General features: G+C 43.4%; 1 protein-coding gene and 1 gene segment (V, D, J or C); one reads left to right on the plus strand and one right to left on the minus strand.

The window, feature by feature from the left end:
* Positions 1 to 8,434: 8,434 nt before the first annotated feature.
* Positions 8,435 to 12,152, minus strand: LOC133137725 (Ig kappa chain V-V region T1-like). The segment is given in 4 exon segments: positions 8,435 to 8,501; positions 10,426 to 10,573; positions 11,353 to 11,703; positions 12,036 to 12,152. Coding segments are annotated over 4 exon segments (606 nt in total).
* Positions 12,153 to 12,202: 50 nt separating this feature from the next.
* On the plus strand, positions 12,203 to 18,961 carry LOC133136140 (uncharacterized). Of its 5 annotated transcripts, none has more exons than XR_009709469.1 (6): positions 12,203 to 12,519; positions 14,722 to 15,066; positions 15,805 to 16,092; positions 16,900 to 16,932; positions 17,999 to 18,255; positions 18,672 to 18,961. XR_009709469.1 is itself a non-coding variant. In XM_061253392.1 (6 exons), exons 1-6 carry the CDS (start codon positions 12,491 to 12,493, stop codon positions 18,085 to 18,087), a joined length of 831 nt encoding a protein of 276 aa, XP_061109376.1. In that variant the 5' UTR covers positions 12,205 to 12,490; the 3' UTR covers positions 18,088 to 18,961. The 5 variants fall into 5 exon arrangements, 4 of the variants coding, with proteins under 4 accessions (XP_061109374.1, XP_061109376.1, XP_061109378.1 ...); XM_061253392.1 differs by adding an exon at positions 13,979 to 14,025 and having other exon boundaries at positions 12,205 to 12,519; positions 17,999 to 18,961; XM_061253393.1 differs by lacking the exon at positions 12,203 to 12,519 and adding exons at positions 13,016 to 13,119; positions 13,979 to 14,025 and having other exon boundaries at positions 17,999 to 18,961.
* The last annotated feature ends 2,675 nt before the right edge of the window (positions 18,962 to 21,636 follow it).

Raw genomic sequence — 21,636 nt, forward strand, 5'->3', positions numbered from 1 at the left:
ATGTCAATAATGGTATTATTTCTTAGTTTGCAGCATTTCTTTATGCATATTTATCAAGGGTGCCAATAATTCTGTAGCCGACTGTGTATAGATAATGCTAGCTAGCTAGGTAGCGAGTGAGAGACTTTTTTGTTTGTGTCCATTCATCCATTATCTAAACCGCATACTCCTGGTTATGGTCGTGGGAGGGCAGGAGCCTTTCCCAGCATGCTTTGGGCAAGGAATGCACCCAGGACAGGTCGCCAATTCATCACAGGCCCACATACCGTTTTATCACCCATTCATACCTAGGGGCAATTTAGACTCTTCAAATTCGCCTAACCTGCGTGTCTTTGGACTGTGGGAAGAAAACAGAGTATTAGAGTATTATCATTCTGCTGCCATCATGTTATTGAAATCCATTAAATGTAAGCTTAATGGAAAGCTAAAATGAAACTAACAGTACCTTGGGCTGAAGGACATTTTTTTAAACATTATATGGTTCAAAATTTCTTGTGATTTCTCTTGTCACGTTTTATGCTTGTCATGTTTCATGTTTAGTCATTGTCTTAGTTGGTTGTCTATGTTATTGTCAGGTCACGTGTAAGAGAAAACACAGTTTGAGACGCCTCCCCCCCAGCTGGCTGGCTAACTGTGTAATCCTAGCACAATTTAACAGTTAATCAGTTTGAAACTATACAGGGTACATATCATACTTTAATTCAGATATATTGATAAACGTTTAGCATACATCATCGAGCGCTCTAAACATTTCATTAATTGTTCTCTTCTAAGGGAGTAAATGTACGTTTCATTCTTTGCATTCTTTGCTCTCATTTCAACAGCTTTCACTGTGGTTTCTTGCGTTTTCATAAGCTCAGCTATAATTAATGTTTTAGGTCAGATACATTTCTGGCATAAAACATCGAGAGTCCCGGAGAACTCAGCTGTAAAGTCATATCTCGCTCTGTGTCCTTGGATACACAGACCCAGCTGGCTGGCTCACTGTGTAATCCTAGCACAATTTAGCCGTTAATCAGTTTGAAACTATACAGGGTACATATCATACTTTAATATGGATATATTGATACACTTTTAGCATACATCGTCGAGCGCTTTGGAGGAACCAGCCTGCTCACTCAGGTGGAGTCTGATTTTGACTAGTGATTGGTTATCATGCTTTTAGGAGGGAGATCTTTTGTTCTGTGAATTTTCTCCTACACACGTATTATGTTTTCTAGTCTCGCCACGTTTTTATGTTTTATGTCATGTTACGTTTCATGTTTAGTTAGTATTTTCTCGTCTTATCATGTCACGTTATTTAGTTTATTCATTTTCACTGTTTTACAAACTTGTTATGTCACGATTTATGTTCTGTTCATGTTATGTTCTGTTCATTGATTAGCATACACTTTTTCGTGTCTTTCTGCAAACCTTGTGTAGGGAAAAATTAACGGAACAAGAGATCTCCCTCCTTATTATGATTAATTACTTTACAAGTCAAAATCAGACTCTACCGTAATGAGCAAGCTGGTTCCTCCAAAACTCTCGATGATTTATGCTAAACGTTTATCTATATATATATATATATACACTGCCTGTAATCAATATATCACATGTATGCTGCTTGTTATCAAATCAAATGAGCCTAGAACATTTAATTACAGCTGAGCTTATGAAAACGCAAGAAACCACAGTGTACACTGTCGAAATGAGAGCAACGACTGCAGAAAATGCATCAGGCTAAAGAAGTACATTTAATCACTTAGAAGAGAGTATTAATCAAATGTTTAGTGTATCGTATATTTTCAATGATTCATTGTTGTTTAGTATATCGTGTATTTTCAATGATTCACTTCTGTTTGGTATGTCTGTATATTTTCTATGATTTACTGCTGATAAAATTTCTGTTAGAAGTGCATAAGTGACCCATGTGTAATCTGAAGTTGTGTAAAATGATTAATATGGTGTGGAAAGTACCAAAAATGATTAATATGGTGTGGAATGTACCAAAAATGATCTATAGGCTGTAGAAAGTTCCGGAAAGCACCATATATTTAATAACACCGTGTTTCACATGATTCCTATGTTAATGATTCCTTTTTGTTAAAAAAAACAGCTTACAAAGCAAGATTTATGTAATAAAAGCATTTATTTTTTAGAAAGTAAATGTGTTGAGATAAGAGCAGTGCATAAATTGGGTGTGAGTCTGATATTCAAGGCTGAAGTCTGCGGATTTGGACCGGCTTTTGTGCACGTGCCAATACAGTCTGATTTTCTGCCGTGGAATCTCTTCCTTCCTGAAGTTATTTTTCAACAAACTGAAGATTGGACCTTGAAGTCTGCCGTTTCCTAGCAACGACACTTGCATTCATGCTTTTTCACCCTTTCTGTCACTCACGCTGACAAGAGGGTCCGTTAATCCCAACTTTGGTGATGCCTCCTATGCCAGGTCCTATGCCAGCCCCGATGGCAGAAATTAGAGCACCAGTGGGCCCTCAGGAGAGACTTCTATCCCAATCCCCGACCCCTACTCCCCTCACTCCCCTGAACCGCCCGAGTCAGACACTGATTACACACCCACAGTGCCCTTGGCTCCTCCCCCGAACCCCGACCCCTACTCCCCTCACTCCCCTGAAGCACTCGAGTCGGATATGGACTACACACCTACAGTACCCCTGACTCCTCCCCCAATCTCTCCCCCCTACCTCTCCCCATTCCCCTGAGTCTGCACCAGAGGCTGCCTACTCACCTACAAGGCCCACGAGCCTGGCCATTACCATGGCCCCTACAACATATGATCATGGTAGCCTGATAGTGCCAGGGCCTGGGCTGAGGAGCTCATTCAGACTGCGGCCTAAGGAGTCACTCGGGGCCATGAGTTTTGACCCCGAAAGGGGGGGAAATGTGAAACCGTGATTCACATGATTCCTATGTTAATGATTCCTTTTTGTTAAAAAAAAACAGCTTACAAAGCAAGATGTATGTAATAAAAGCATTTGTTTTTCAGAAAGTCAATGGGGCGATTCGCCACCATGGTTTCAGGACCGAGAGGTTCTAATCAGTTGAAGCACAGCCAAGTCAGCTGATGTTTTTTGGAGAAATTAAAGGAGGAGTTGAGATAAGAGCAGTGCATAAATTGGGTGTGAGTCTGATATTCAAGGCTGAAGTCCGCTGAAGCGGACAATAAAGTCTGATTTTCTGCTGTGGAATCTCTTCCTTCCTGAAGTTATTTCTCAACAAACTGAAGATTGGACCTTGAAGTCTGCCGTTTCCTAGCAACGACACTTGCATTCATGCTTTTTCTCCCTTTCTGTCACTCACAATACTAACATTCTAACCATGTGTTCATGTTACCTTACGTTTCTTGTGCATGTCATTTACTAATTTACTAACGCTAGGGCAGGATAGGTTTATTACTAACGTTGACTAATTATCTTATTAACTTGTCAATCCTCCACACCTGCTTTCCATTCTCATGCTGCTCTCAAGCTAATTGTCTGCACCTGTCTACACCTGCATATAAGCTCAGTTCCATGTCATGTCTTTGCAAAATTGTTGCCTCCTGTTGGTCAGTGCACGGTTAAGCGGTTTGTCAAACAATTGTCTTCCCGTTACGAGCCAAGCCTGTTCATTGACCAAAGATTATTGACTTCTGTTTTGTTGACCATTGTCTGCCTGTACCATGACTTTGCCTGCTGTCTTTGTGCTTTTGCCCCATGGAGCGGACTTCGGTCTTGACTCTTGAGCCGTCATCGACCACGAGCCTGCCTACAGTCCATCTGTACTATTGCCCTGCTGACCGCTTTCCTACTTACTGGACTTTTTGCATGGTTTACCAATTTCGGGACTGCCTTCTCCCTCGGTACCTTACTTTGGTTTTGGCTGGATTTCACGTGTATGAACTTTGCTTGTTTTTCTACCACACTCACTGGACATTCCCTGAATACAACTGTCTTAAGTATGGATACTTTTTTTACTTTACTTTCTTAAAAATTTAGCCTTATTTGATGTCAATCTCACCATGCTTAAGATGTTTGCTGGTTTGGTAATGCAACAGAAGCACAGAAAAAAAACCCTGAGGAAAACTGTAACCAGTGCCGGCAAATTGCTGGGCTTTAAACTGACCAGCTTAGAAGAGAGTTACAGAACCAGGTCTCAAGAAAGCAGAGAAAATCATCTCTGACCCCAAGCACCATTTACATTTTACATTTTAGTCATTTGGCAGACGCTTTTAATCCAAAGCGACTTACAAGTGCATAGGTTCTACCACAAGTCAAAGCATCACATCCAGAACTAGAAAAATACACCTGGACTGCTGTTCTAAACATATAGTCGTCATCATAAGTGCAATTTATTTTTTTTATTTTTTTTTTTTTTGGGGGGGGGGGGGGGTTAGACAGGGATAGGGGTATCAGAAGGGGGGGGCGGGGTAAATCAGGAGGGGGGACTAAGGTAGAGTTTGAACAGGTGTGTTTTGAGTCTGCGTCGAAATAGGGGGAGGGATTCTGCTGTCCTGACAGTGGTAGGCAAGTCATTCCACCACTGAGGAACCAGAACGGAAAACAGGCGTGGACGTGCAGCTCGACCGCCAGGTGCCCGTAGAGAGGGAATCGTAAGGCGACCAGAGCTGGCAGACCGGAGTGGTCTAGCTGGGGAGTAGGGAGTGATCAGGGATTGTATGTAATGTGGGGCAGTCCCCGTAATGTGGGGCAGTGTACAGCCTCTGTGTACAGCCTTCGACCGGTTACCTTCTGGGCGTAGGTTCCGGCAGCCAGCCTTTTCAAAAAACGGGTCCAAACATTCATTCATACCACAGGTGATTAAATCCCTGAATGGTAAGGTCTAACCCAAATATTTTATATATATTTTTTATATTTATATTTTATTCACTTAGTTTAACTCTGTCTAGCGGGTCCAGCCAGAGCACTGTTCTTATTTTGTTATATATGTCGTACTACCAGCAGCTGCTATAGTGCACCGTGTTTTTTTAATTTTTATTAATTTTGGACTGATCTTCAGATCTGATCTGTTGATGTTATATGTCTGTCTCTATGTGCTGTGCCTGTCTTTATGTAACGCCGCCAACAATGATTTTCTACCGAAAACTAATTTCCCCACAGGGACAATAAAGTACCTACTACATATTGGTGTTTTAGCGGTCCATCAAATTATTAAACTATTCATTTAAGTCACTTCAATTTGGTCATACTAACATAGTGTACATACAAATCAAAGTCTTTGCACATTTTACACATTGTTAATGTTAATGCTACATTTGTTTAAGGACAATATTATGACCATTATAAATAATATATAATAGGATGTATAAATATGAATTGATATTTATATATTTTATATATTTCATATTCCAGTTTGTGGCGGCACGGATGGTGCAGTGGGTAGCACTGCCGCCTCACAGCAAGGAGGTCCTGGGTTCGAATCCCCGTTGGCCGGGGCCTCTCTGTGCGGAGTTTGCATGTTCTCCCCGTGTCTGCGTGGGTTTCCTCCGGGTACTCCGGTTTCCTCCCACAGTCCAAAGACATGCACGTTAGGCTGATTGGAGAGTCTAAATTGCCCGTAGGTATGAGTGTGTGAGTGAATGGTGTGTGTGCCCTGTGATAGACTGGCGACCTGTCCAGGGTGTATTCCTGCCTTTCGCCCAATGTATGCTGGGATAGGCTCCAGCCCCCCTGCGACCCTGATCAGGATAAGCGGGTTCAGATAATGGATGGATGGATGGATATTCCAGTTTGATTCATCCTGTAGGAAGTTTGTTTTTCCTTTTTATTCTATTGTAGCAGTGCCCTCAGGAAACCAGCAGAGTGCGCCATCTGTCCTTTCCTAGCGTTTTGGGTTTCCTTAAATTCTCATTGGACTGGTTTAATGGTTTTTGGTTTCTGCTTGTATGTCTCATTTGCATCGTTCTGTTCACCTATTTGTCTCACGTATTTAAGCCTCTTGCACTTGTGTCTAGGAGCTTTGTGTTTTACCTTGCCTTCTTGTGGTGGTTGTCTGTGTACATGCAGATTGCTGTGCCAAGCCTGTAGTTTCGGTTGTTTATCATTGTTGAGTCCTCAGTAAAATACCCTTTATTCCTGGCCTGTGTTTTACTCTGCACTTGGGTCTGGCCTGGTATTACCCAGTGACACTTGCGCTATCTAGAATTAAACATTTCCAGACCATACACGAATAAGGTTCTAACTGACATTTGACTAATTGGTTTGTTTATGTTCATTTATGTTTGTTTGACAAATCGAAAGGGTTTTGGTATTGTAAATTCAGAGTACTTGTCGGGTGTCTGTCATTTGGATTTCTGAAGAATTGCCCTGCATTTCAATGATGCTGTGTGAGCTTTGGAGCTCGATCTCATATCTCAGTCTCAAAACTACTCGCAGATACAACCTTATAATTCCAAGGTCACAATTTGATACTCTAAAAACCCTCCCCACTGGCCGAAAACACATGGCCATTACTTTATTACGTGAATGGCATTTAGCAGACGCACTTATCCAGAGTGACATACAGTTGATTAGACTGCGTGTTCCAGTCATGCACCTCAAGCACTACGCTACAGGCAACGAAAATGAACCGTTCAAAGGGAGGAGTTGGTAGCCTGGTTCTTAGCAGAGGAGGTTTGTGATGACACTCCACACATTGATGGGGCAGCCTGTAGCCTAGTGATTAAGGTATATGACTAGGACCCAGAAGGTTGGTGGTTCAAGCCCCAGTGTTACCAGCTGTTGGGCCCTTGAGCAAGGCCCTTAACTGCCCCAGAGGGTAATGTCCCTAACAGTCTAATCAACTGTGAGTCACTTTGTGTAAAAACATTAGGTGCTGGCTTCCCCAACAAAATTGCAGTACTGCTCACAAACATACTTTCCACAAATACAATGCATCCATATTCAGCCTATGAAAAATGATGCTTCTCATTCACCCATACATACATACACACCAACAGCAACTGGCTGTTATGCAAGGCACCATTCTGCTTGTCAGGAGCATTTGGGGGTTAGGTGTCTCGCTCAGCGACACATCCAGGGTGGGAATCGAACCGGCAACCCTGAGCCAATGTCGCCCATCTAAAATCTAACATTTAACAAAGTCATCTCTAGTCATCTTGTTACCTCCTAGACTCAACAATTGAGAAATGGGATAGGCATAGCCATGACACAAACCCAATACTAACCATGTAGAAGAACACGCTTCCTGAGGGACTAGTAATGAACCAATGAGTTGGATGAGGTTAGGGTTTTTGAAAGGCAAAAATAGAAAAGCAAAACTGAAACGGAGGAATTATAGGTACCCAACTCTCAGGATTATTATGTAGAGGTATAATTATACATGTATTAGAGGATTGGTTTGGACTGGTTTATCATACAGTATGAATTGGAAAACACTGAGTACTACATTTCACAGAGACAAGTAATGAACTGACAAGGAGTCCTAACTCCAAATAAAGCTTCTAAGATCCATGTGCATTGGCTTTATTTGACTGACATGTTTATCATTTTAATGCTGAGTTTTAGATATAGTCCATTGTCAGATTTATCAAATAGACCCTAGTCTGTATCTTTCTTGTAGCCTTAGCACTTGAAACTGTACTTCCCTCTAGGGTCTTTCAGCGCACTTGTCCCTGGTTATGGGTATGCACTTTCTTGTACGTCGTTCTGGAGCATCTGCCAAATGCCAATAATGTAATGTAATGTGGGCTTTATCCTGAAGCCATTGTTTAATTGTCGCCCTCACTGATAGTCATGCCATACTGATCTAGTGCCTTAAATATTCAACCAGCTTCCTCAAATATACTACAATTTATTTGTTCTCATCAGCATATCTCTGATCTTTGTTTTTTTCTGTTTATATTTGGGAGCGGAGAACTGTACATCAGCACACTCCTGCACAGTCATTGTGAAATGTAGAAAAAACATCAAATATACAACAAAGTAAATTATCATTTATTATGATTTCCAAGCCAAAATATTGATTCAGGAGCAAAAGAGCAGTTTGTATGAATAAGAACAAAGATATAAAAGATAACTGTTTTTTATTTTACAATGCCAAAAAGCTTCAAGCTATTGCAGTCCACGTACTGGATAACATCGAGCTTATAACCGGTTTCACAGAAGAAAATGGCTCCTTAAATTTGAGTAAAAAATTCAAGAAAATTAATTTGCAAACAATATAGAAATCTAGCCATGTAATTAAATCATAAGTGTATTGCATAGGAAAGTGTAAAATATACCTGCACACCCACACCACACATGCACACATACACACCCACACACAAGCACACATACAAACAGACACAAGTTCAGTAAAAATACAGATTGAGTAGGAACGGAAGGACAGTAGTAGAATCAGCCTGACATCATCTGGACGCCTCAGGGGTTCTGATTGGTTGGAGGCTGGAGAGCTACTGAAGCATAGATGATGTCACTAGGAAGGGGCGGGGTCACTCTTTGCTTTGAGTGACGGGGTTTTTTGGGAAGGTGAAGACTGGCATAGTGCAAATTCCCTTCCTGAAAAACAAAAAACAGAGTTTACTGAAGCAGCATATCACAAAAAATAAACAGTCACAACGAGTGGAGATCTCTTGCAAGTTTTATTAAATTAAAAAGTATACACATATACGTACTGTATAGTATAAGCACACAGTGCAGTCCATGAGTATTTGAACAGTGGTACAATGTCTGTTCTTTTGGCAGCACATTGGATTTGAAATGAAACCGTGATTATGAGGTTAAACTGCAGACTGTCACCTTTATTTTGTGGGTATTTGCATCAATATTGGGTGATCCGTGCAGGAATTACATCCCAAAGTTTGATAGTCCCCCCATTTTAGGGGACCAAAAGTCATTTGTTCAGTTGGCTTCTCGGCTGTTTCAGATTAGTCAGGTGGATTAGCTTCCTTATCGCAGGCAATGCTTTCAGTGTCTAGTCTTGGTTCTGGGCCTTTGGTTGCCTTTGAAGTCTGTTATTGGTGTTTGTCAACAGGAGGACCAACGTTGTATCAGTGGCTTAGATACAGGTCAAACCACATGGGCTTACCAAAATAACCTATTTGGAACACGGTCGTCAATTGCACAGTTTTGACATTCGACTGCAATATCTGACCCTACTGATATCTTTCTGACCCTACTGATATCCTTCCCATGGATATACATACATGGAGATGTCCCTGTTCCACTGCAACACTAGCCAGTTGAGCGGTATTCGTGACTGAAGCTTCTGCTATCCGACCCCCTATAATGAACCCTCTTTCAAAGTAGTTTTTTCCTCTTGCCACCTTGATCCAAAATGGAGGTCAACTGGGCCTGCTCTCAGAACTGTGTCACACATGCCTCAGGGAAGCATCCGTGTTCATTGTGTTTCTCCACTTGTTTATTCAGCTTTCTCCACTCGTTTATTCAGCTTTCTCCCTGCTCACTCACCTCCTTAGACATTCTGAAGGTTGCAATTCATTCAATTAACTCATGAATGTAAATAATTATATGAGTATATTCAACTGATTGTCACAATAATAATAATCATCATCATCATAATGTATGTATTACAATTAAAATGCGATCATGATTATGGTTAATATTATTTGTATTGGCAATAATCATCTTCAATAATTGAAAGAATGATTAATGTACAACAAATTACGTAATATATTTATTGATGATATTGCTATTATTATTTGTAGTCATAATCATTTATTGACTTATTGAATATTATTGTGTGTCATTCATATCATTTAATTGTTATTCTTTTTGAATAATCACCGGTTCCTTACCTTCATGCTGTCATCGTGTCTCACACAGTTTCTGCAGGTGGCTGGAATGGTATGGTAAAAAAAAAAGGTAAAAAAAAACAAATAGTAACAAACACTGTTCTTGTCCACATCGTGCTAGACTTGCGTCTCTCAGATGGAAAGGTCCTGACTAACTAAAGATCCAGTGACACTCTTTTCAAAGGTTCGGGGATTCCCTGATGCCCTGGCTAAATTCCCAACCTTGGCTCTTTCAGCCTGCCACCTAACCATCTGATCGGCCCTTTTTGTGCCCCCCTGAGCTAAAGTAATGACTCATTTGATCCAATGACTGATGGTTCATGAGTGGTTCTGGGATTAAATGGTGTAGCTGCAGTTATTTTTATTTTGCTTTTTGCAATGGTGTGACCCAAACAGTGGCAAGTGCCAGACACTTGCAAGTTTCAATTTCCTTGGCCGACACAGTGTCTCATTACAAGGAAATGAGACTCTCTGTCGGACGAAGCTGCACGTCATTTTTTCCATTCAGTTTCGGTTCATCATGAGGAACAGAGAGAGGACTCGGGTGCAGGATCGCCCCTGCATTGCAGCCTGGAGTGCGTGTTGGACAAAGGCATCAAAATAGAGTAGTTTGATCAAGTCGAGGGGCTGATTTTTTGGAAACACTGGGACCCCCTGCTCTAACCCACCTTCTCTGAATATGCTTCATGATGGCCGCCTCACCTCTCCAGTAGCAGAGCCCCCAGACACAGAGCACGGTCACCACGGTTACCACGGCAACCACCAGCGGGATAAACACCAGGGGAGTCCAGCAGACTGGAGACGGTCTCCCTGAGTCTGAATAGAAAAATGATTAAGCAAATTCAGCGACCAATCTGCCTGCCTGGATTATTAAAGTCTGGCAATTGTACTTCGTCCCTGAGTCTATGCATGTTTCCTCTGCCCTGCCCTTATCTTTAAGAAAAAAAACGCAAAACTAGGGCGAGGCCCACCGATGCATTCTCTTTGGTTTGTGACCACACGCTCTCCCACCATGCTGCGTTACTCAGACAAAGGCAGATGTATACCCCGCTTCCTGTGTCATCACTAATTTCCACTGGTTTGCAACTTTTCATGGGTATGTACTATTTATGCATTTCTCTCAGAACCCACAACCGGTGCAACAAAGTAGATCAGCATCACCTCATCTTTGCCTCATTGTGGAACTGTGTGTGTGTGTGTGTGTGTGGAAGCTACAACCCAGTTCCCATCAATTGTCTCATTTTATGTCTGCCCATCTGACAGTATTATTGTGTTACATATTGCATATGTATCCTGTAGGACACCTTTGATGTCATTCTCACTTTGAGGAAGTGTTGGGTGTTATTGTAAAAAAAACAAAAAAAACAACAACAAAAAACATGCCAAATATCATATGACAATAATAATTTAAGTTTTAGCTGTGGGCTACTATGCAGGTGGTATGCTATCAGGGTCAATGTTGGGTGCTGTATGAGGGACTTTTCACCCTGATTTTATCTATTTATTTGATTTTAATAAACGCTGGATTCTGGAGTATTTTTTAATATTACTCAAAGACACACGATAAGCAGCTGAGGCTGTGATGGAACACTGACCTGGTAGAATCAGCCGAGCTCCTTTTCCGAAACGGACTTCATCCCCTTCAAAGTCCATACAGTAGTACAGACCATGGTCCGACTCTGTCACTCCGGAAATTTCCAGGCTGAAAGATTTCCTGCGCTTGTCCTCCTGTGTGCTGAAGTGACCACAGTCACCACTGTGGCATTTGGTTTCTGTTTTATTGTGAATTTGTTTTTTTGTTGTTGTTGTCAGAGCGATCATTTGTTCCGAGTGCTGACGGAACCACACCGTTTTGCGGTTGAATGGTTCACTGCAGGGCAGGGTGACATTCTCTCCAAGCCGAACCAAGATCGACTCGGATGGTGGAGAGAGCTCATCCGCACCACCTGAACAGGTAAAACAAAAGAATTCACCTTTACATTCACTTACCATAACATAATATACTGGCGAGAACAGGCCATTCAGCCTACCACTAAAGTGTACCTACTGCTAAGTTTCCCTAAAACCTAAATAATATCAAGCACCATATCAAGCCTAGTCTTGAAAACCCCCAGTGTTTCTGCCTCCACTACATGACCTGGCAAGCTATTCCACACTATGCTATTCCATGCTCATTCTCATTCTGTACTTCTACATTCTCTCATTCTGTTCAGTCTCCTTTTAATAAGCTTTTAGCTTTTAGCTTTTAATAAAAATTGATCATTTGAAGGCTACTCACACCACGTTAGCAGCGCGAACGTGAAAAACACGTCCCTCATGTTCAGCGCTTCGGAGGGTATTAGAAATGGGGAGGGGGGTTCTGAGGTATATTGTTGTCTGGGATGGGAAGGGTCGAATAGACCGCCGGTCATTTGCAATGAAAGCGGAAATTGTTTGATTACTGGGGGTTGTCGCTTTCGAAGCAATGGACAGCCATTGACACATGCTGCACTCGCCGTGGATGCTGAACCACACGACGATTTATGTTGACGTCAGAAACAGGACTTGCTGATGTTAACGATCGGTTTATCAGTAAGCTATTAAACCGCATTGCCTGGAACTTAACGGAAAAGAAACTTCCATGTTAGATTTCGTTTTCGTTAAGTTTCGTTTCCATGGAATTCGCTTGGTATCCTCAGCTGTTTCACGCGTAGAAAGTCAGTCACTGCAGACACAGACAGATGCCCGGACACAATGCTGCGTCCGCTCAGCGTATGGAGCTGGTAAGTAGGCTACCCTAACTAAAGACTTCGCTTAGGCTAGCCGCATGTCCCAACTTCCTTGCGCATTGCACAGACAAGTAAACGGTTGGGACATTTATTTGATGGGAGAGTAGCCCTATGCATGATTACATGGCTAATAATAACCTAAAATTATTTAAATTATTTTATTTTATTTAATAAATACATTTATAAAAAATAAAAAAATGTAATAATAAAAAATATTATTTATAAATCCACGTCTTAAATATATTATCTTGCTAGCACTATTCTAATGACCTAAATTAATTACCCTTAACAGACCATCGCAAATGCGATACTGGCTTCAGTTCATTTCTGCGAACTGGAGTGTCCCTCTTAGGAAACGAAACTTAACTCATGGGCGGGGGGGGGGGGGGGGGGCGTGGCACATTTCTCAGAGGTTTTACGTTTGGGAACCAATAACGTGACTGTCAGCAACCTGAGCATTGCGTTAATTTAACAGACGCTCTTTATGCAGAGTGTTGGAGATCGTAAGTGCATTCACTCGTACGCGCAACGGGGTCAGTAACACACCAGGCTAACAGAGCAGCGTGTATGTACAACATCATTTAACCACTAAGTGTAAGTTAACTGATGCCATACTTGAATCATAGCGCAAAATTGTAAACCGATAACATCAATGTGTTAGGCTGTATCTCAATGTTGTGAAAAGTAATGCCAACTGCTAAATTTCTTGATGAATGCATTAATGACAGTCAGGCTGTCCTTGTGTCCCTGTTTACTGTGATCTAGAATAGAATAGAACAGCTTTATTGTCATTGCACAGTACAGAGCAACGAAATTACAGTTGACAGTTTCATCCCGTCCAAGAAACATACAGCGGCCATTTCGTGGCCAACATGGGGAGGGAGACAGGAGCAGGAGAACTGTCATTAGATAAGAAAGAAACAATGGGGGGAGATGAGGGAAAAAAATACAACTCCCCAAACTGAGCTCCTTTAGGGGGGCCCAGTGTGGGATTAGGAAAAAAAACCTCGGCACATAAGCAAACAATTAAACATCACAACAAGAAACTGGAGACATGCACATTTTGGTATTGGGAAAGGTCTCAGGGAGGGGAGGTGTCACAGCTCAGACACTAGGGGGAGCGCGCAGCCCCTGGCACAACGCTCAACTCCCCAGCAGACTGCTCTATGACAGGGAAAGACTCGAGGGGGCCGACCAAGGCGTTGAAGCCAAGGGTGTGTGTGCGTGTGTCTTTGTGTATGTGTATGTGTGAGCCTCTGTACTTCGTCAACGCCCAGGCCAATCTAATCTGAGTGATGTAGTGTTTGTGTATAAGGCCAATTAGCTCATTCAGCCAGAGTATCTGGTGGAAACAAAAACCTGCATACTCACCGGCCCCCCAGGACTGGAACCCCCCCCCCCCCCGATCTGAAGCATATTAGGTCTCCCTAATATCTGATACCTGTTGTCCTAGGGCCTCTGTGCAATGCCTGCTCCTCCAATCGCTTATTAACCTTTCAGGTGAGTTGATCTCTATAAATTACTGTCCCAGTAAGGCTAGTTGGAAAGCAGTTTTGTGCTCTTTTTTATACGGGAGTGATAACCACATTCATAGAATGTATTCAAATGATCTGTTACCATGTTTTCATAAAATGTAATGTGTGTTTGACTATGTACTGTCTGTTCCATAATATTTTCAATGACATGTTTTTGCCACAACAGTATCCATTTTGTAAGGCTTAAATCTGAATGCTGACCTGACACCCCAAGCCAATAGCCTCAATGAATGGGACCTATATCACAAAGCAGGATTACTGAGTCTGCTGGATAACTGCGTCAGTGACTGTGTGAGTGACTGACTGACTGACTGTGTTCTGACTGACTGAGTGACTGTGTGTGTGAGAGAGAGTGAGTGAGTGAGTGAGTGAGTGTGAATCTTCCAGTTTACCTGAAACTAAATAATATCTCATTTCCATGGGTAATTTGCCACTTTCTGCCCCCGGCCACATGGTGCACCATGGGAAAAAGACCTGTTCTGGGCTTTACTGCAGCATAGTTATCCAGCTAACTCAGTAATCCTGCCTGGTGAAAACCCCCCCCTGATCTTAGCGCTGCGACAGATCCAGCTAACTCAGTAATCCTGCCTGGTGAAACCCCCCCCCGATTTTAGCCCTGGGACAGGAGACTAAACTCATGTTCTGTCCTGCCCTCTCTCAGCCTCCGACCCCTCCAACATCGACGTGTTCTCCCAGGTGGGGCAGGAGGTCATGCTCCCCTGCCACTGCAGGTCCACCATAGATCCAGCCAAGGCCTCCAAACACCCCTACTTGTGGTGGGAGACCCCCATGGAGAGTGTCTTTGAGCTGGAGGGGCCCCTCCGTTTCGAGGCGCCCAAATACAGGGGGCGGGTAGACGTGAGGCTGCAGGGTTTCGAGGAGGAGGGCAACTGCTCCCTGCTCCTGCAGGCCGTACGCTTCTCAGATGCGGGGCTGTACGAGAGCTTCGTACAGGCAGGAGGCAGGAGGAGGAGGTTCGTCAGGAGCGTGGAGCTCAACGTCAGGGGTAAGGCGAGAGGGGCACACACATGGGAAAGTGGCCGGGCTGGGCGCTGAGAGTTCGTGCTAAGGCGCTGACGCTTTTGCACGGGCCCGGGGTTCCAGGCATGCATTCCTTTTGGATTCAAATGCTCTTCTGTTTCTGTTCTCCGTTGATGCACCTTGCCTGGTGCATTTAAGCATGCCAGTTAGTCAAATGCAGAAAAGTATTTGAATCCAAGACGAATACTATTTGAACCCAGGTGTGCTTTAGCATTCCCAGGGCAGTAACAACCTCAAGGGGGTCAGGCAGTGGCGGTTGGTGCGGAGGCGGTTTTATTTTATTTTGGGCCAGTTCTCTCAGACACGGATTAAGCCTAGTGTGGGAAAATTTTAATTGGCTCACAAAATATTGCTCATATGGCATTAACTGTGTAATTTGTGCAAAGCATTAATATGTGCCCACTTCTACTAATGAAGCTGTCTACCAGCGGAAATGTCCACTGAACTGTAGCAATGTGAGCAAATATGTGTCATAGGGCATGAATACCAGTAACAAAGTATAAGGCATTGTTCTCCGCTTTGGAAGCGCTGGACCCGATGTGCATATTGTATAAAGCTGTTAAACACTTTTTCCACCTAACACCGGTTATTGGCTCTAATAAGACATTTCTGTGTTAAAATTGTCCCTCGAGGGATTACAAGTAAAAGATTTGACACCGCCTCCGCGTTTTTGAATACAGACTCTTTTCTCTGTGCCTCCTAGATCACAAGGACAGCAAAACTCTGGCAGAAGGAGAACGCCTTCATCTGAAGCTCCACACCACCCAGGATGTGACCGTGGTGTTCCGGGGGAAGGACGGCAAGGCGGGCGAAATTTGGCGGAGGTGGGGCGAGGGTGAGGGCAAGGCCGTCGGCGGCAGGCAGGGACGTCTGGTGGAAAGGGAGGGGGCGCTGATCCTTTCGGAGGTGAAGCTGGAAGATTCGGGGACCTACAGGGTGCTGGACCCTCAGGGGCTGGCCGTTAGCACTCTTCTCCTCACCGTGGAGCCAGGTGAGAAAGACACACATCCTGGAGAAAACTTTAACCACCCAAATGAGATGTTAACTTCATTACCTTTAAACTTTAACTTTTGCTGGGGGGTATTTTTGCACAGGCTTGGTTTCGCCGTGTAGATAGTACAGCGGGGTGACAAAGCATCAATTGTACAGCGCTTTGGATGAAGGCGCTATATAAATGCCAACCATTTACCTTTTACGGCACTTTTCACTTATTTTTTTTAAGTCTTACTGTTACACGTTTTATTGTCTTATTGTTTCTGTGGATTGATTGTATTTATTGGTTGTTTTATTATTATTTTATGGATTGTTTTTACTGTTTGTTGACGGTTTTATAAACAGTAGTTCATTTCTTCACTGCTCTCTGTCCTGTTACTGTCTTCACCATTCTCTTATGTCCTAAAAAACGTTTTCCTTTAAAGTGCCTGTACGGTATTCAGGTGGTCCAGTTCTTAAATGTATTAAAGGCATACTCTGCAGGATTTCTACCTTGAGAATATTCTAAAATGACCATGCTTAGGAATATTTATGATGCAGTATGTCCACTCCTTTACCTGTATTTATTATCCTAAATTTGTGTTTGGGACATTTCTGGGCGTGGCACTGTTTTCTGTGCGGGGGAGGGGTGGGGGTGGCTCAGAGTCTGTTACTGGGATCCGGTCTCAGTGGAGTATTCGTAGCGACTGCACTGGCGGAGGTGAAGAAGCGAAAGCTTCACAAGCACTAACGCTGAAGCAGGCAGCAATAGGAGCCTTCCATCTTAATGAGATCTCAAACATCTTGAAATTCATTGTCTTTTCAGAAGCTGAGCCCATGCAGCCGGCTGAGAGAGAAGGTGAGTGCAATTTTGTGAGGGGAAACACTTCTTTGAAAATACTCATTTCAAGTAAACTAACATATCAATGGTTAATTAAAGCCCTGGAAAGTATTCATGGAAATATATAACCAATGTATATCCATACCCAATTTTCATTGGTTGTTTCCCAGAAAACATTCGATGATTTATTTTTCACTAGGTTATTACTGCCCATAATGCATCTGATCTGCATTTTTTTAAACCATTAAGTATGCCATTCTGATGGCATATTAACATAAGAGCATAAACCAGAGTATAATTCATGGCAAGTTATAAATAAATAATTTGTTATTTAGCTGACACTTTTATGCAAAGTGACTTACAGTTGGTTAGACTAAGCAGGGTACAATCATCCCTGGAGCAACATGGAGTTAAGGTCCATGCACAAGGACTCAACAGCTGTCCAGATCTGATCATGGCTACACCGGGGCTTGAACCACCGACCTTTCGGGTCCCAGTCATGCACCTTAGACACTAAGCTACAAGCTGCTCTGTAAGTTAATGTCAACTTGCCATTACATATACTCTGGTTTCTGCACAAATGAAATAAAATAAATACGACTGCCCATATCTTGCATTTATACACAAGCCCTGGAAGGCCTATCTGCCTAGAATGTGCTTGGGTATTGGGCCAATCACAGCCCTTTGATTTGTAACACATTGGCAGTTTAATTCAGGCTCCTAGAGGTAAGATTTGTGTGAAGGAGCAGTTGTAGTGGGAAGTGCTGATGTGGGAAGTTCTGATGTGGTGTTGTAGTGGGAAGTGCTGATGTGGTGTTGTAGTGGGAAGTGCTGATGTGGTGTTGTAGTGGGAAGTGCTGATGTGGTGTTGTAGTGGGAAGTGCTGAGGTGGTGTTGTAGTGGGAAGTGCTGATGTGGTGTTGTAGTGGGAAGTGCTGATGTGGTGTTGTAGTGGGAAGTGCTGATGTGGTGTTGTAGTGGGAAGTGCTGATGTGGTGTTGTGGCTCTTTGTTAGGCTGCAGCGCAACCACCAGCTTCAGCTTGTGAATTTTCTCTCTTTTTTTTTTTCCTTTAGATGCCAGAGATGCTCATTCAAGTGCGGGCAGAGCAAGCAGCACATCGCCCATCATAAGCGCCCTCATGCTCTTCAGCTACTTCTGTCTGAAACTCTGAAACAAAAAATGACTTATTTTTACTATATTCCACTAAAACATTTCAATTTTCTGGGGTGATTTTGGGGTAATCTTGTCCTTCTCTACTGGAGGTGCCTCTTTCATCTGGATGCAAACGCACGTGAGACTGGGTGATCATCGATTTGTTTTAATGTGGCCAAGGCATGGGGTAAGTTTTGTGGAATTTGATACTGATTTCATATGCCTGTCCTCAGAATTATATTAGTGGATGTTCAGTTAATGTTCTTTGTGATTTACTTTGTGTATCGGTATTTTTAGTCGGCTAGGTAAGCAGTGTTTGGATAGTTAAGTTTGGTCACTTTTGCTTTGTTGTTTGTTTGTTTGTTTGTTTATTTGCTCGTAAAAAAAAAGAAATTCAAATAGGCCCTCGTCCTTGGTCCTGGTCTCTGTTGTACAGGTAGCAGTTGAAATTGTACTTCCCTCTAGGTTCTTTCAGCGCACTTATCCCTGGTTATGGATATGCACTTTGCACTTTGTTGTACGTCGCTCTGGATAAGAGCGTCTGCGAAATGCCATTAATGTCATGTAATGTTATGTAAGACTAAGGCTGGGTATTTTTCACAGATAATATTGACTGAAGTTGCAAGTAGTCATGGGAGAACAATGGAAAAAATCACAGCACAAAAACAAAAAAATCCCGACATATTCAGCAAACAATATGAATATGCTGGGACTGGTCCGGGCCCCCGTAAGCACCAGACAAGGGACACCTTCCACCTCACTCTCCAGCACAGATTATACACTGCACCTATTCAGCAGGCAAAATGCAAGTGTATGCAAGTGTTTTTCAGCGTATTTCTTGTTTGTGAATGTATAAATGTATATATAATAAATAAAAAAAATGTGATGATTAACTGAACTTTATTTTGTGTGAAGCAGTACAGGCAGAGGACACACAGGTATAGTACAGGTAGAGGACACACTTTCAGAAGTATCTGGAGTAGGTGGAGTATCTACAGGCCCAGCAATGGGACCTCTCCCCTGGGAGCACGCTTTCGTGGGAGTACAGCTTGCACCATAGCACCTGCACTCAAAGTACAGCGCTGAAACCAGAACACCAACATCAGCACAGAAATCAAAACATCAAGAACATAAGCCGTATTAACAGCCTGTGATATACAGTATGTACACTCGTTGGAAAAGACACTTTTTTTCATAAAGGAATGCCGTTTTAATTAAGTATTACATCAGAAATTCCATCCAATCAACTCATTCCCCTCACCCTTGGGGGGTGAAGAGGGGGGGGAATAAATAAAAAATGTATGCTCGAACGATCAGGTTTCGAAATAACGGCGTGATGGATTTGTGGATTTTATATCCACACCAATATTTGCACCGACACAGACCGTATGTATGGAGTGTCTTTTACTTCTCCCCTAAATCAACATGATATTTGTACACTGACACCTGTGACCCTCATTCTGATTATAGTGTCCATAATCACAATCAAATTTCAGAGAGGGAAAGACTAGAGAGCTAGAGAGGAAAGGAAATGAGAGCTGGAGGGAGGGAGGGGGGGGTAGAAAAGATGGGGAGAAGAACAGAGATGGAGGGAGAAAAGGACCTCCCAGACCCCTTTCCCTCCCCCTATCTCCCAGACCACACCATTTACCCCTCCCAGACCACACCCCTAACTCCTCCCCCTCTCTCCCAGACCACACCTCTTGCTCCTCCCCCTCTCTTCCAGACCACAACTCTTGGCCCCTCCCCTGGCCCCCAGGCCACGCCCCCTCCTCAGAAGTTGGGCTTGTGCTTCTTGACCTCGACCATGAGGTGGTGCAGGTTGATGAGCTCGGAGCGTACTGCCAGGCTGCGGAAGGCAGGCTGAGAGAGCACCTTGTGGAAGCCATGGTAGTACTGGATCAGCTGCGTCAGCGCCCCCTGGGGACAGGGCATGGGAGTGCGGGCGTGGCAGAAGCATCGGTGGTGAAAGGCTTACGTACTTACGGTCAACATATAGAATGAATCACTATTCTATGTGACTGATACAGTGGCTTCAGGAAGTATTCAGGAAGTCGACGTTCTTGCCCCTCAATCTACACTCATTAAGCCAGAATTAAAATCTCTGATGTAATTATTCTGACGCTTAATTCAGTAAGGACAAAGACCACAGTCTACGTCAGGTGACAATCGAACCTTCACAAAATCTCTGCATTTTCAGTCGAATTAACAAACTGCCTGGCAGGCCACAGTCATTACACTGAATAAATAAACTAATTTATGTGACAGATTATATACATACGCACAGCTGCACGAGATGATGCAGAATTAAGCGGAATGAAATTATAAGAGGAGAGAGAAAGTGAGAGGAGAGAGAGGGAGGGAGAGAACGAGGGAGCGAGAGGAAGAGAGGAGAGAGGGAGAGAGGAGAGGAAGAGAGAGAGGAAGAGGGAGTGAGAGAGGGAGAGAGGAAGAGGGAGTGAGAGAGGAAGAGAGAGGGAGAGAGAGGGAGTGAGAGAAAGGGTTAGAGAGAGAGAGAGGGAGCGATACGATGAAAGAGTGTACCTGTATGATGCCGGTGCCATTTTTGAAGTTGGTGAAGGACCTCATGACATCTTGACTGAGAGCCTCAACAGACTGCTTCCACGAGCTGGAGAAACCCTGAACCAGCTGGGTAATCCGAGCTGAGAGAGGGAGGGAGAGGGACAGAGAGAGAGAGAGAGAGAGAGAGAGAGATGGAGAGAGAGAGCAAGAGAGAGATGGAGAGAGAGCAAGAGAAAGAGAGATGAGAGAGAGAGGGAGAGAGAGAGATGGAGAGCGAGAGAGAGAGACGGAGACAGTGAGAGGACCATGGCAATAATAACCCCATCCTCTGCCTCCGCAGTATCCAATGAGATGGACCAGGATAAGCATAACCCCACCCTCTGCCTCTGCAGCAGCCAATGAGATGGACCAGGATAAGCATGACCCCACCCTCTGCAGCAGCCAATGAGATGGACCAGGATAAGCATAACCCCACCCTCTGCCTCCGCAGCAGCCAATGAGAGGGATCAGGGCGATGGTAACCTCTTTACCTTCATCATTCTTCAGTCTGTCCAGCTGCCCTTTCTCCATCAGCGCCTCGCTCTCCTTCACAAACGCAATCATCCCACTGAACGGAGAAGAGAGAATCTCCTCAATGAACTCCTGAGAGGGAGGGAGAGAGAGAGAGAGAGAGAGAGAGAGAGAGAGAGAGAGAGAGAGAGAGAGAGAGAGAGAGAATTTGATTGCATCTTTTTAAAGTTGGAAAGTTGGGACTTAGAGGAGCCCCTCTTAATTTTCCAAAATACATCAAAACATATTGTGGAATGGTCACTTGTCCCAGGTGGTTCCATTACCTCTATGCTGCAAATTCTGTCTGAATCATTACCATCAGATGTGAAATCGATTGCCCTCTTGTAGGCTGACTGACATACTGCGTCAACAAAAGGTAATTTCTAACATCTAAGAATTCCTGTCCGGTCACTAAATTCCAGTTAATATTTGGGTAATTGTAGTCATCCATTATAACCATTACGCTACAGGGGCGGCCTGTAAACGACTGGGACAC

This window comes from Conger conger, chromosome 9, assembly GCF_963514075.1.
Source record: "Conger conger chromosome 9, fConCon1.1, whole genome shotgun sequence".
NCBI lineage: Eukaryota > Metazoa > Chordata > Actinopteri > Anguilliformes > Congridae > Conger > Conger conger.

What these genes read in the sequence shown, in the direction of transcription:
- LOC133136140 (XM_061253390.1), top strand. Translation starts at nt 12,378, where the DNA reads ATGTTAGATTTCGTTTTCGTTAAGTTTCGTTTCCATGGAATTCGCTTG. An exon ending in CGTGGAGCTCAACGTCAGGG is followed by an intron (nt 15,067 to 15,804) that starts GTAAGGCGAGAG and finishes TGTGCCTCCTAG; the next exon opens with ATCACAAGGACAGCAAAACT. An exon ending in GCAGCCGGCTGAGAGAGAAG is followed by an intron (nt 16,933 to 17,998) that starts GTGAGTGCAATT and finishes TAGATGCCAGAG; the next exon opens with ATGCTCATTCAAGTGCGGGC.